This window comes from Thunnus albacares, chromosome 23 (genome assembly GCF_914725855.1).
Source record: "Thunnus albacares chromosome 23, fThuAlb1.1, whole genome shotgun sequence".
In the NCBI taxonomy this organism is placed as follows: Eukaryota; Metazoa; Chordata; class Actinopteri; order Scombriformes; family Scombridae; genus Thunnus; species Thunnus albacares.
Window position 1 is genome coordinate 20,596,984 of NC_058128.1, and position 15,460 is coordinate 20,612,443.

At 43.6% G+C, this 15,460-nt stretch overlaps 2 protein-coding genes and 1 pseudogene across 12 annotated transcripts in view; 2 read left to right on the top strand and 1 right to left on the bottom strand.

Moving 5' to 3' along the window:
* On the bottom strand, window positions 1–9,828 carry LOC122974850 (putative nuclease HARBI1). Of its 11 annotated transcripts, none has more exons than XR_006400462.1 (7): window positions 9,691–9,828; window positions 6,575–6,617; window positions 3,530–3,558; window positions 3,218–3,419; window positions 2,550–3,092; window positions 1,233–1,272; window positions 848–959 (listed from the first exon to the last, which is right to left on the bottom strand). XR_006400462.1 is itself a non-coding variant. In XM_044342862.1 (3 exons), the coding sequence occupies exons 1-3, from the start codon at window positions 3,272–3,274 to the stop codon at window positions 241–243; spliced, it is 504 nt and encodes a 167-aa protein (XP_044198797.1). In that variant the 5' UTR covers window positions 3,275–3,521; the 3' UTR covers window positions 1–240. The 11 variants fall into 11 exon arrangements, 1 of the variants encoding a protein (XP_044198797.1); XR_006400456.1 differs by lacking the exons at window positions 3,530–3,558; window positions 9,691–9,828 and adding an exon at window positions 9,109–9,678 and having other exon boundaries at window positions 2,550–2,640; window positions 2,969–3,092; XR_006400464.1 differs by lacking the exons at window positions 3,530–3,558; window positions 9,691–9,828 and adding an exon at window positions 9,109–9,678 and having other exon boundaries at window positions 2,550–2,640; window positions 2,928–3,092.
* Window positions 8,952–15,460, top strand: part of LOC122974849 (NXPE family member 3-like) — a 21,577-nt gene continuing 15,068 nt past the window's right edge. The window contains exon 1 of the mRNA XM_044342860.1: window positions 8,952–9,123. The gene's annotated coding sequence lies outside the window, so the exon portion shown is untranslated. The remainder of the gene's footprint in view (window positions 9,124–15,460) is intronic.
* LOC122974709 lies at window positions 11,247–13,194 on the top strand (annotated as a pseudogene).

Sequence of the window (15,460 nt, forward strand, 5' to 3'; positions counted from 1 at the left end):
ACACAGCAGAAAGCCATGGTTTGGACTGCAATGCTTTTATTCTTTATTGTTTTCACAGCTTGAACAAAATATAATGAATATTAATTGAATGATTAACATATGACTTCAATACAACTTAGGCACACTCTTCTTTCTGAAATTATACATGCAACGCTTCCAAATAAAAGGGATCATTCCAAAACAGGGGTGACCATGATTAAAATGGGGATCAACTGAATCAGGTGTTCTAGTAAAGGTCCCTCACTGTTCTTCCATCCATGTGTTCCTGAAGGGCTGGGACAATGTCCTCCCATTGCTCCTCCAGCAACATTGTGGACAGCCTCTCGTGACGCAGAGTGGCAATGTTGTGAGAGACTGCACAGGCAATAATAATGTCACAGGCCCTGTCAGGAGTAACCCTGAGCACTGAAACCTTGATTTCAGCTGGCCAAACACCATCTCTATCCGTGTCCTCGTTCTTGTGTGGGTACCGTTGACAGCCCTCTCTGCGTCTGTTGCTGGTTCATGGTAAAGTGTCAGCAGGTACAGCATGCAAGCATATCCTCTGTCCCCAAGAAGGACTCCATTTAACTCCCCTGCAGAATACAATACATTTGTTCAGTATACATGACATTCTTATGGTAAACAGATTAATGATCCCCTCCACACATGTATTTATGACTTATAATAATTGGAACAATGATGTGTACCTGATACAGTTTTCCAGAAAAGAACTATAATTACCACTTTGAATTCCTAAAAATGACTACACCTTCTCCCTCATTTCAAAGTCCCACATTTATGAGTGTGCAACATATATATTACTCCAAAAGTAAAAACCCTTTGGGCAGTAACAACATTCTCTTGCCTTGTGCAAACCTCTGGGACAGTGATGATGTACGAAAGATCCTGGAATCATGGACAGAACCTGGCCATTTTGCCTCAATGTTTGATATCAGGCAACTTCCATCGCAGACCATCTGACAGCATAGAGGGTGACCGTCAATAATGTTGCACACTTTGCTTTTGCAGAGCATTGATTTAAGATTACTCAGCATGACTAAGAAAGGTTGATGCAGTGGTGTCATTCATAATGTAAAATCCAGTTTAGAATCATCTGAACATTTGTCTCACATTCCAGAATAATATTTTGGACATTGGGTCTGACATTGTGTATGAGTTCATATCAGGTCTTGCATAAGCCTGCTGCAGCAGTCAGTGCTATGACATATTTAGATAGGAAAGGAAAATACCTGATTTGTTCTCTGTACTCATGAGATTCATTGATCTGTGCTGATAAGGAAAAGTGAAACAATATCTCTGTACAGTACAGGTGCTTCTTTGTGTAAGGCTGACATTGATTTACATAATTGATTGATGTCTTCTTCAAAAATAGCACTATGGGTACTGTGAGTTTGGTCTGGTGTAAATAAAAATAAATAAAATATTACATACAAAATTTCAAAATAATGATATATCTTAATTATGTATGTTAGTGAATGTAAAAGAGTATGTAAGCACATGTTAATTAGTTTTAGACAGAGAGAGAATGTAACTTTCCATTTACTTCAAGTACAATTTTGGGGTACTTGTACTTTACTTAAATATTTTCACTTTATGGTACTTCTACTTAACTACATTTCAGAGAGAAATATTGTACTTTTTACTCAACTACTACATTTGTTTAACAGCTATAGCTACCAGGTCCTTTACTAATCACTGCTATTCTGCACTAATTGATTTTTTTCACTTATTTTAAGAAAGCATTCGTTTTGATGTCTCACTGTAGCCCCCCTTGTGTAGTCACAGAAGCACTAGTCTGTCAAAATCTGCTCCTCACTCCCTCCCTTCAGCCATATTCACATCCCAAGCCCTCTGCAGTGCTTTCTGTCTCTGTCTACAGCCCCTGCTCACTTCTCAAAGGCCTTGTACTTTCCTCCAACTTCCCAGACCTGCCATCCTTGAGCTGTCCACCAGATGCCCTCTGACTTTCCCTCCTTTCCCCATCACCTGACTAACCCACCCATCTACACACCTGCACCCCTCTCATCAGCCCTGCAGTATTTAACCGGCCCTTTCCCACTCACTCCTTGCCAGATTGTTGGCTTTTCTTTCTAGCCTCTATCTTCTGTTTATCTGTATTCTGTTCACCTGAAACCTGGAACGCTGTGTTAGTCATATATATAAAGGCGCATTGCCCTGACACAGACGTCATGATTTCCAGCCACTCAGGGCTGCTGTAATGGTATACTGTGAGTACTTCTGTGAATATGCGAGGGGGTGTATCCCTATAGTGAGACATCTCACTCATGCTACAGACAACTACTTACAACTGAGCTATCTCCACCTCAACACAACATTCACAATAGTTGTAAACAGTAAAAGGCTGCTTACACATTGATGTTATAGTAATAACAATCGAATAATATAATGTAATTTTGAATGCAGGACTTTAACTTGTTATTTGTTTTTACATTGTTGTATTATTACTTTTACTTAAGTAAAGGATCTGAGTACTTCCTCGACCAGTGTTTGCTTTAAATAATCAATGCGAAAACAAAGAAACTCACTGATTATACTTCCCAGCATGCTGTCACTTTCATAATTGAGATGAGAAGTTGTCTAGCCTTTTTGGCTTTCATCTGGTGTTCTCATAATCCACTGTAGAAGAAGGAAAATATGCACAGTTTCAGGGTTGCTTTGATTGGCAAATCAAACATGATGAACTGAACTTTTATTTTCACGTTTTTACAAATGAAAAATTCTTCAGGTAGTCTTAGATACTTTAAGGTAGAGCAAGGTGAAACTGCATTTTAAAAGATAACAAATGGTTAGAATAGGTCATACAACACATCTATCATTGATGAACTATAGTAAATAGATGTCTGTGGACCCCATGACTGTGTACCCTAACAGCTGCTCTGTAGTTTGGCACATATAACACTCACAATGTATGATCAGAGGCCTCTGTTGTGAGTTAAACAAACACCTGTTTTGTGCAGGCTCTGGCCTCTATCGAGCTACAGGTTAATCCCATAGTGCTCCACCTCAGCACCCTGACACAACTTCATGCACCTGTTGTCGTCACCAATCAGATGGGAGCATGTCCATACCTAATTTAACAAATGGTAGGGGTAAAAATTGAGTTTGCAAGACATGGCACAGGCACTACTTCAAAATGGTACAGCTGCAGTGAGTGCACCCCGAATGTAACAGCAACATTTTCTAAATGACTTACGTGTTTTGTAGCGTGAGTGCACATTGCATGTTTCCCAGTCAGCTCCTGGGTTCTCATGCTACAGCTGAGCTCACTTTATATCATTGGGGAATTTATACTGATGTTAAGAGCAGGCATCCTCTCCAGCCATCCACATAGTGCTGACCACTTCCACCTCTCCCCGTCCCATGAAATCCACAACATGGAAGAAAGATGAGGTCATCTTATTTATTGAAGAAAAAAGATAAGACATTGTTAATTAGAATGATTATTTAATAATATACATTAAAAAAAAAGAATTTAAAAGTAGAATAACTTCTGATAAATACTAACTTGAGTTTTAAACCAGCATAGTTTGGCATCTTGTGTGGATAGATGAGTTGAGTCATCGAGATTTATGTGAGTAGATGGTTTGTTAAGTCAGAAGTAGGGGAGATCAGTCAGGATTTAGCTGAGTGAAGTGTAGGCTACATGTTTTTAAAACAAAATAATGTAAAATGAATTAATTTAAATATTTATTACGCATTTATATAGAATCTGTGTAGTCATTTCTGTTTCTCAGTCTATTTAATAATTTTATCTTTTTATTTATTTATTTGCACATAATCAGGTGAGGTCTAATGTACAGTTTAATTGAAAATTGAATTACATGGCATTTGGTTGTGATTCAAACAAAGATCAGACACACAACTAACAAAAGCATAAGCTTTAGTGCTTATTAACAAAACGGCTGTACCCTGACCACCTGCCAAGTTGCTGACACTCATCATGACAGCTTAAGCCAGCTACTGTCTCCCTTTACCCCTTACAATAATACAAAGCAGTTAACTACCACCTAGGAGATTTGATAGCAGGCTATGGGTGATGAGCAAACCCCAGTTCCTCACAGGATACTGCCTTAATCTTGACTGTCTTCTTTGAGGCGTGCCAGGCTCGAGGCAATTTTAAACACAGCACAGCACCATCAGCCTGAGACTGGGCCAAAGGCACTGAACAGTGTACCCCCAACAAAGACTGTAATCTCCAACCAGGATTCACTTGGCGCCTACCTTACCCTTACCAGGATTTACTCCTAACCCCTAAAATAACAATTTACTGTAAATAGCTACTGTTGAAAAAAACAAAAGAAGCAAAATGCTACTTAAACACACCACTGAGAGAACCAAACAAACTCTTCCTAGGGGAATAACCAAAACAATCATTAAGGAGGGCTCAAAAGTAAATACTCCATATTTATTATTGAAAGTAAAAGGAGGGAAAAGTGCATAAGACTGTTGTGAGGAGACAATACTCATGCAGGCTGGGAAAAATTGGGCGAGGCAGCATATGGGCTTTTAAAGGCTCTAATCTAGTGTCAATCATAGGGTTGATTGGAATAATTGTACTCCAGCAATTTAGAATTGCACTTCCACATTGTTGGGGGACTCAAAAGAGACATATTAAAAGAGACAGACTAAAAAGAATGGTTAAAATCGGCGCAACAGAGGCCAAGATATCCTGACTTTGGATCAAGCTCCAAAAATGCTGGATCCTACATTCCCCATAATGCAACTGGATGGCATATTTAAACAGAAATCCCTTGCCTCCTAAATTGTCACCTCTTAAAAACCCCACTTCTCCAGTTTGTAACACAGATTGTTACAAATCTTTTCTCAAGCCCAAACTGAGATGATATAATCAGGGTTGTTTTTTCAAACTTTGGAAAGCTTCCTTCCTCCAGAGCCACAGATGATACTGAACAACTGTTTTACAGGCTGAGTGGTACTCCTCCTAATGAGTAAACTGAACTTTTTGTGTACAATAGGTTAAATGAAGTCGTCTTGGTTGGCAGATGATTGTACTGCAACTTCCTGAAGAAGGGATCAAAAACAGGCAGGCACACAGACACATATAATACATTCTAATACAAATAAAGCAAAGGAGTTGTTGCCCATCCAATCCAAGTGGCAGCAGAACACATTTTGTCTCGATATCAGAAAGCTTGTACACTTTGACCTCTGCATCAAGCTCACAAGCTGTGTGGATGCCAGCGTCTTGTGAGTTAATTGGTTCTGTGTACAGTGGGACCAGACCTAAAAATCGTCTCAACAGAATGAAAGTTTCCTCTGTGGTGGTGTCATACAAGATGTTCTTAACCAAGCCAAACTGTCCACCAATCATCACACAGTTGTCTCCTGTACTACATTTTGTTACAGCATTTTCAAGTGTGGTCCTCTTGTATTGTGTGGCTTAAGCAACATTTGGCACTGTTGGTCCATTTGAGTTTTTTCCACCAAGTTTAGCTGGGCAGTAAGATGATTTCTTCTGTGTGGACTACCTCTCTACAACATTTGGTATCTGCTGGAGAATGTGTTGTGACTTACTAACCTTTCTCTTAAAGCGGCCTAGGAAGTTTTCAAAAGGAAATGTAGACACACAATCTAATGGACCAAACCTTCTCACATCTGCCAGATAACACAGACAGTAAACATTGTACACCATCTCCTCAACCCCACAGGAAAAACCTCATCAGAAGCCAAAGTCATGCAGGTATTGATTGGGATTGTGTGGTTTGCTGCTGTTTCCACAGAAAATACCTATCACAAATGGATCCTTTTCAAAAGGGAATTTACTCAAAATTGCTTTGGAGAACTTTTAAATATAGGCAGTCCATCTATGTTCACCTGTAACATGACTGTGTCAGTTTGTGACAGTAGTCCTTCTTTGTTTTGGAGCAAATGTTCCAATATGCCAAAGTGGACATACTCCCCACTGTCAGTTGTTTTAACTTCATGTGAATGTAATGTTTTCTTCTTGAGCATTTTTGAAGTATGGGGATGTGTTTATTTAAAATTTTAAGTAGGCTATCAACTGCATTTTGTGTCACTCCAGACTGTTACACCCACTGGCACAGTTTATCAGGCACGTTATCAAAGTTGCAACTGTCATGAGCGTCACAGAAAAAATCTTCCTCCTCCCTAAAGCTGCTGAGACATTCACCAAATCTGTCATTGCCATTGTCATCAATGTCATTGCATTTGTTGCCTTCAGTTACTGAGATGGTATCACAAGTCATTTCTTCATCATGCGTTTCTTCATAATTTGCCCCACGAGATTAATTGGGAATGGCGACATTGGGGTCAGGGTCGCATTTTTGTGGAGTTTCGAACTCACAAAGAACATTCTGGACACGCCTCTGTTTGGTAACTGAACTCAAACCTTCAAATTGTGCAATGTTCTCTACAAGAATTGAAGCAAAAAAACAGGAAGCATAAAGCCAAACTTTGCACACTCAAAACCGCAAAGGGGAGAGGTAATGTGTGGCTATCTTTCATTGTAAGAGGATGTGTTTTACATCACTTAATAAATATAGACAGACTAATATTGAGTAATACTTACTCTTTAACCGATGGCACACAACAGAACACACCAAGAAAATGATCTGGGGAAAAAAAGACAACTATAATAATATTATAACACAGTTACTTGTAACTTGTAATAGAAATATTATGTAAATCCATAAAATTAAACTATAGATAGAGCAGATACTAAGACCTGCAACACCTGACCATGGCGTTTTCATCACTTTATGAAGTGATCTAAAATCAGTTTGATACCACTTACTGTGATATATTGATATTATAAATACATATAGGAGCCGTCACATTTATTCTATTAGAAATAAACCTTCATTGTACAAAATGGATTTAAATCAAGATATAACTCATTATAATTAACATAATGTTTATGATCACACATCTGAGCCAATACACTGTTAGATCAAGGGAGAGTCAGGCATTTATTTCGATTAATCAAGACTGGTGATGAGTCTGTGTCTGTTGGGAAAAGGGAGGTTCTGTTTGCTTATGGCTTCAGAGACCTAGGTGCCGATTTACATATTGTGTACACATGGTGAAATACTTTCTGAGTTTTCGCTTATTAAGTCTCAAATTACCATCACTGAAGTACACATTCTATGTATAGTATTTTCACTTTATTTTATCTTATTTTGATTTAATGTTATCAAGTGGGTTTTATTTTCCACGATGGAGTAAGTATTCAGGCCTTTTACTGAAGTAGAAGTAGCAATACCTTTAGGTACAATTACTCCACTACAAGTTAAGTCTGGTGTTCAAAATCTTACCTAGGTTAAAGTACAGAAGTATAGCAGCAAAATATACTTAAAATATCTAAAGTAAAATTAGTCAACTGGCAGCAGAATGACCCCTGTTAGTGTCACATTATATTACTAGATAATTGTTACAAATGCATTATGTAACATTTTATGTTGTGGCTGTGAAGAAAAGCTATATTTAACTACTTTATATACTGTTAGGTAATTTAATCTTTTAAAATTGCATCGTACTCTGTAAACTGAAAATATCTTTTGTATATAAAACCTTGATCTCTGAAGTACAATATTTACAGTGGATAAACAAGTGGATTCTTTTTACTGTCCGTTGAGTAACTTACTGTAAAGGACAAGCTGTAAGCTCCAAGTTTTGAACTGTAAGTAATGGATTATTAATGTTTCTTAGTAAACTATAAGGCCATGATTGTTGTAGGGTACAGCATTAAAACGTCATGGCACCATGGCACCACAGCGGAAACCTGCAATCACACAATATTAAATACACTAAACAAGAGCCCAGTAATAAAAGGGAGCCTTATAAAATGCAAATGAGTTGTGCTTGCACTGAAAAAAGCTGTTTGCCTAAAATACATGCCTGTGCTATAAAAAAAAAAATGCTGTTTGTAAAGCCTGCTTATAACATTACAGACCCAGTGTAGAAATCTGACAGCTGAAACAAGAGGGTGTCATCCTGTAGTTGAAAATAACCTTAAATGTACAGGTTTTCCAGGAAGCACAGGAAAACAAGGTATTTTTACAACTTTAAAACTTTAAAACAGCTACACAGTTTATTAAGCTGCCCACAGAAACCAACTTCAACCAGTAACTATCTGGACACAGCATTCAGCTGCTGGATGTTGGAGTATTTCTGTTTGGACACCCTGCAAACTGCAAGAAATATAGCAGAAACAGCAGCAGCCTGGATAATAATACAGAGGCAGAAAATCACAGGTTTAACTCCTCCAACTGGCCTGAAATTATGTGTGAAAAAAACAGTAAATGCACTGCACACACACGGCAAGTGACAGACAGAGAGATGGTATGTGACTTGTAAAAAGGGAAGCGAGACGAAACGAGAATGGTGAGCTTTCAAGTTTCATCAGGGGTCACCATTATCACCATCAAGCACATCGTGTTTAATTAGGGAGGTGGTTTTAAAACAGGCAGTTATAAAGTGAGAACAATCAGCCACCGTCAGTAATCAATACAAACGCACATTATTAGACTGTAACCCATTAATCAAACCAATAACTTACAGCAGTCGACGTCAGCCAACCGTATCATAATGTAGGAGTTACCTGATGTTTCTGTAGTGGTGGCAAAGCGTTTAAAAATACACATATTAGCAGCTTGAATTAAACGGAAGCTCCCTGCGCTTTCCGGGGTAATATTACGCCAAACTCCCTTTAAGAAATGACATATTAACAATTCCTTACATGTCCACAAAAACACATAACTCTAGAAACACAAGATAGAAGACGTCATATGTCGATAGTCTTCTTGCCAATCCGGCATCAATATAATCCATACAGACCAAATGTATTTCAGTACAGACTTAACATTTTGAATTTTGTCGTCTCAACTTGCTACCAGCCTTTTTCGTGGGAGATGACCGTAGGAATGCGAGGCGAACCGTTTCAAAAGTTACGATTTCTCACTTAAATAAGTGCTGGTTGGTGGATCAGATACACGCCGAATTAATCTCCGACTCATAACACTGTTAATTTACTGTCTATCGTGTGTGTGTGTGTGTGTGTGTGTGTGTGTGTGTCGGTATTTGAGGAGTTTTTTCGGCCGTTACCTTAGTAACTACCAGGTTTGCTGATCCCATTTGGTGCTGGAGAGAGTCAAAAAACTTCTGATATTTAACATGTTTGATTTTATCAGAACGTCGAGACGAGAAAAAGACTGACTTAAGACAGCTCAGACTGAGATTTATGACCACCTTAAATCAAACGATCGAGATGACAGGAGCTCGCCACAACTCTAGCAAAACTCTCATTTTATTTCGACATTGGAAATTTGCAATCTAAAATACATGCCTGTGCTATAAAAAAAAAACATGCTGTTTGTAAAGCCTGCTTACAACATTACAGACCCAATGTAGAAATCTGACAGCTGAAACAAGAGGGTGTCATCCTGTAGTTGAAAATAACCTTAAATGTACAGGTTTTCCAGGAAGCACAGGAAAACAAGGTATTTTTACAACTTATGAAGTTTATAGATTTATAAACAAAGTTCGGGAACCAAAGACCACGCCTTGTACGCAACCCATTTCCGCACCACAGGGTATTTAGACACACCATATCCGCTCCTCTCCCCTTTGTCTCAGCTTGCAAGCACCCTGTGACACACCAGCATAAACTTAAAACTTCTTTCTCACATCATGGACCTCGAACTGCTCCTCAACGCTTCGGACGAGGACTCGTTCGAAGTCCCGGAGTCCCCCGGCGTCCGATCTTTCCGGCAGCCTCGCCTGCGCTCCTCGGTTTCCCTCATCCCGGCCTCTCGGCCCTCATCCTCCGTCCCCAGCGGCTCCAGGGGAAGGAAGCTACTTATTCCCGACGCTCACTCCAGCCTCGCTCGAGATCCCGGAGCCCGCCCAAGAGGAGCAGCCACCGCGCGCAGCGCTCTCCTCGCCACCGATGTACGGACCGCTCCTCGGCCCCAAACACGTCCGAGCGGACCGTCGCTCGCTTAAAGCATTTCCTCAGCCAAAATAACATTCCCTTCCACCGCACCGACAACAAGGCAAGACTGTTTCAATTATACACAAACTCCCTGCAGGACAGCACTCTCTCCCGTCCATCTTCCCACGATCTTCCGGGTTCCCGACGTCGCGTGTGCGACGACGTCCGTGACGTCATGGCACGTCGCTCCGCCACACGCACACCTTCCTCCTCAGCAACCTCAGCCTCCCCAGTACAGTCTGCTTCTAACCCTATGCAGGCTCTCTCTGCTCCACAGCCATTTCCTCCTCCTACTTTCTCTTCAGCCGCACTTACATCCCATGCATATACATTCCATCACCCCAGCATCCCTTCCTCCTCTCTGGCTCCTATCTCTGCTGCTCCTTCCCTCCCGGCCGTCTCAGCTGCTCCTCCACCCGCACCAACCACGGCAGCCGCTCAGACAGCACAAACAACAGCGGGCCCCAGCAGCTCCACGAGTTACACCCAACCTGTTCCTCCTCTTTCTTCTTTTCACCCTCCCTGTCTCCTCCCCTACCCCCCGGCTCCCCACGACCCGCACTCTAGCATTACCCGTACTACAGCACCTGCACCTCCTTATCCTACAGCCTTACACACGGCCAGCCTCAGCCTTTTCCTGGCTCCCACATCTCCATCCAGCAGCTACACCCTGGCCGCCGCCCAGCCACCAGTGCGCCCCCTAGCATCCGCCCGGCCCTCCCCCGTGTCTCCCACCCTCAGGCAGCAGATCCTAACCGGTAATTACATTGATCTCGCTCAACTCATTCACCCTACATCAATTAATCCTCACATCCCCAGGGAACTGCTCACCTCATCCGGCCCCTCGGAACTTAAACAGCCACTTCCTGCTCGCTCCAAGGACCTCACAGTCGCCGAGTTCGCTTTTGCGTTCTCATTGTATAGAGACATAATTTGTTCAGCCTTCCCCGACCGCAGGTCCGAGCTCGATGATTACTTGTCATTAATTCTTGACCTGGCCTTGCGTTTCGGCGGCAACGGTTTCTATACCTATCATATCCTCTTCGCCTCCCAAGCCGCCGGTCGCCTCCAACAGTTCAACCAGAGCACGTACTGGTGAACATTGGACCACGAGCTATACTGCCAAGTTTTCGCAGCTCGCGCTTCTCTGCACTGCGAAACGTGCGGCGCCCCTTCCCATCCCGCTGCAGCATGCACCCTCTCCGCCCCCCTGCCCCGCGCCTCGGTAACAGACAAGCGAAGCCCAGCCATGCCACACTACTTGCCATCGGTGGCTCCCCCACCATCTATCACCCCCAAACCTGCCTTAGATCACCCGTCCATCCTCGGCCCCCTCCCCAAAGGCACGGACAGGAGAGGGAGACCTGTCCTCTACCAGGGAGGACGGATGATCTGCAATAACTTCAACGACCTCAGTTGCAGCTCCTCCAGCTGCAAATTCCTCCACACTTGTTCATTCTGCGGGGGAGCCCACGCCAGAGCCGCATGCCCACACAACCCGACAAAGCAACAGCTGTGTAAGCATCTCAATACCCCCGTTAACATCAACGCCCTAGCCACCGCCCTACAAAACCATCCAGACACCCAGTTCGTCAACTTCCTCATTCAGGGCTTCACTTACGGTTTCCATCCGGGTCTGCAGGCTACGCCTGAGTCCACTCACATATGCAACAACTTGCAATCAGCCCTGTCTGAACCCACCACAGTTGACAGACTACTGCAAAAAGAAGTTGATGACGCCTTCATGATTGGCCCTTTCTCCAGCCCCCCTTTCCCGTCTTTCAGAGTCAGCCCAATCGGAGTGGCAACCAGGAAGTACTCTGGGAAAAAGAGGCTCATCATCGACCTCTTGTCCCCCCACGGTTCCACTGTTCCAAGCATTAACAGCCTGATTCCCAGCCTGGACTTTTCCATGCAATACGCCACCATAGACCACGCCATTTCCCTCATCCGACTCGCGGGCCAGGGAGCATGGTTGTCCAAGGCGGATATCACAAGTGCTTTCAAAGTCCTCCCCATCCACCCCGACTACTGGCACCTCTTCGGGGTCTCCTGGAAGAGCGCATACTATTTTGCCGTGCGTCTAACCTTCGGCTGCAAGAGCAGCCCAAAAATTTTCGACTCATTGTCCGAAGCCCTCTGCTGGATTCTTTCCAACAATTATAAACTCCCATACGTCATCCACCTACTTGACGACTTCCTCACGGTCACGCCACCGTCCTCGCCCCCGTCATACGGTCTCACCACAACGATTTCCGCATTCACTGATCTCGGCGTTCCCGTCTCCAGAGAAAACAGAAGGCCCAAGCACATCCTTGGAATTCCTCGGCATCACCCTCAACTCCATTACACTCCAAGCATCTCTGCCTACTGAGAAACTCCACCGCATTTCTCTACTCATTCAAAACTTTCTCATGGCCAACACATGCACCAAACGTCAATTACTCTCTCTGCTGGGCCATTTCAACTACACCACCCGCATCATCCCTCAGGGCCGATCTTTCTTGTCACACCTTCTCTCCATAGCCACCGCCGTCCCATCCATCCACGACCACGTCACGCTAGACAGCGCGTGCAAGATGGAACTAAAAATGTGGCACCAGTTCCTCTCTTCCTGGAACGGCATCTCCTTCTTTTACGACGTCCACGTTACAGATGCCAATGACATCCAGCTATACACCGACGCCGCCCCTTCAGTCGGCTTTGGTGGTTACTACGGCGGCAGATGGTTCTCTGCCGAATGGCCACCCGACTTCTCTTCCCTGGCCCCTTCCTCCACCATTTCAGAAATGTACCCGATTGTCATCGCTGCCATTCTTTGGGGGCATGAATGGTCCAAAAAGACCATCACCATCCACTCTGACAACAGCGCCGTCGTCGACATCCTCAACAAAGGCCGGTCACACAATCTGGACATCATGCAGTTTGTGCGCAAGCTCACATTGGTTTCAGCCCAGCACCAGTTCATCATCCGAGAACTCCACATTCCAGGCCACAAAAACGCAATCGCCGATTCACTCTCTCGTTTCATGTTTCAGAAATTCAGACAACTAGCTCCAGCCTCCAACCCTCTTCCAACTCCAGTCCCACCGTTTTCAGCCACAATCTACAACTGAACCCGCAACTGGAACAACTGGTCACCACTTCACGGGACAACATCATCAACAGCGTCACCCCTCGAACACTATCTCCATACTTCACCGACTGGAATTCCTTTAAAACCTTTCACGTCTCCCACGGACTCCCATTCCCTTCACCGGACATTCTTACTCTCTCCTGCTTCATTACATTCTCCCACACTCAACTCAAGATCAAGTCTTCCACCATACAGACCTACCTCAGCGGAATCAATTTCCCGGATTCCCGGAGCACCATGCCCAGCCTCGTCCCACTCTCATACCTACATCCATCACGACCCGGATAACATTAAGAAATCCCATTCTCGCCTCTCTGGTTGAAGTCTCTTTGGGGGCCTCGTACAGATGCCAGATCATCGAGACAGCACCCCCACCCTGAGTTTCAACCCCTGTTCCCACTTACCTCCCCGACGTCGACGCATCTCCTCCTTTCGTCTATCACTCTCCTATCCACGCCCTCCTTCCCCTCTTTCCCGCCTGCTCTTCTTTCTCCCCATCCCTCGACCCTCATCCCTTCGACCCCTACCCCCTCATCCCGCATCCCACGACCTCGACCCTCACCCCCGCATCCTCACACCCCCGACCCTCTCCCTTCCCCCATCCATCCTTCCCTCTTCAACCATCCCTCTAACTATCCTTCCTCCTTTTCACCCTGCTCTTCCATCACACTCCCAATAAACCATTAAATCCATATTCTAGAAGGAGTGGTCTTGGTTAGTGAATAAAACTTTAAAACAGCTACACAGTTTATTAAGCTGCCCACAGAAACCAATTTCAACCAGTAACTATCTGGACACAGCATTCAGCTGCTGGATGTTGGAGTATTTCTGTTTGGACACCCTGCAAACTGCAAGAAATATAGCAGAAACAGCAGCAGCCTGGATAATAATACAGAGGCAGAAAATCACAGGTTTAACTCCTCCAACTGGCCTGAAATTATGTGTGAAAAAAACAGTAAATGCACTGCACACACACGACAAGTGACAGACAGAGAGATGGTAGCTTTTTCTAGATGAATAAATTATGATGTGACTTGTAAAAGGGGAAGCGAGACGAAACGAGAATGGTGAGCTCTCGAGTTTCATCAGGGGTCACCATTATCACCATCAAGCACATCATGTTTAATTAGGGAGGTGGTTTTAAAACAGGCAGTTGTAAAGTGAGAACAATCAGCCACCGTCAGTAATCAATACAAACGCACATTATTAGACTGTAACCCATTAATCAAACCAATAACTTACAGCAGTCGACGTCAGCCAACCGTATCATAATGTAGGAGTTACCTGGTGTTTCTGTAGTGGTGGCAAAGCGTTTAAAAATACACATATTAGCAGCTTGATTTAAACGGAAGCTCCCTGCACTTTCCGGGGTAATCCCAGATAGCAACTGACTCTGGACCGGATCCGCCTCCAAACCGGCAGATCCGTGTTACAGTCTCACAGGTTTTACATCCCCGTGCCAGATACGGACCGCATACAGGCTGACGAGTGGGTGTGTCAGTTAGACTCGCAATCAGTCAGCAGAGTCAAAGTAGTTACGGGCCAGATCCGTGGAAACGAGCGCGCGATTTTTTTTCTTTTTCCTTTTGTTCAGTTGTATCAGAACAGACCAAGGAAAAGCAGGAGACCGTTGGCGGCTTTTCTTCCAGCGTTGGAAAAATTTTTATTACGGTAAGGCGAACAATGTTGTGACAAAACAGTATTTAAAGTGGTTTTATGCCTCTTAACATAATTTCAGAAGGTTTTGACTTCCCATTTAAGCTTGCTAATAATATTATATCGGCAACGGCTAGCTTTTTAGCCGGGCTAGCTTACTTAACTAGCTAAGTTAGTTAGAATTAATAATGAATAAACAACTCTGTGTTTGTTATTAGTGATGTTACAACCAATGTCGCCCACAACTTGCTTTTCATCCGCATCTTACTGTCTGTTAACGTTACGTTAGCTGCTCATATAGCCAGTAGCATATAGGCTAACAGCTAACCTTAAGGCTAACTGCTAACATCCCTAGCTGTTGCATAATCTGTTTATCACTTAATTGACCCATTGGCCACTTTTTTCACCCCTCTAAAGCAGCTATCAAAACAGTGGGTTATTAGAATGGCTAAGTGGAAAATGGAGAATTTCGGTCGCTAACAGCTTATCTGTCTTACAAAGTGATGGACATTCTCTCTCAACAGGGGCTGTAAGGAAGAACCAATCTGCGAGCAGCGCTCCAGATAGTGAGATAGACTCACATACCATCAGGGGGTTTACCCTGATGGTATGTGAGTCTATCTCACTATCTTGGCATCTGACCGGGGAGGTGGCCGCAAAGACCGTGCCAA

What these genes read in the sequence shown, in the direction of transcription:
- LOC122974850 (XM_044342862.1), bottom strand. Translation starts at nt 3,274, where the DNA reads ATGAGAACCCAGGAGCTGACTGGGAAACATGCAATGTGCACTCACGCT. An exon ending in GCACTCACGCTACAAAACAC is followed by an intron (nt 960 to 3,217) that starts GTAAGTCATTTA and finishes CTATGCTGTCAG; the next exon opens with ATGGTCTGCGATGGAAGTTG. An exon ending in GTCCCAGAGGTTTGCACAAG is followed by an intron (nt 576 to 847) that starts GCAAGAGAATGT and finishes TGTATTCTGCAG; the next exon opens with GGGAGTTAAATGGAGTCCTT.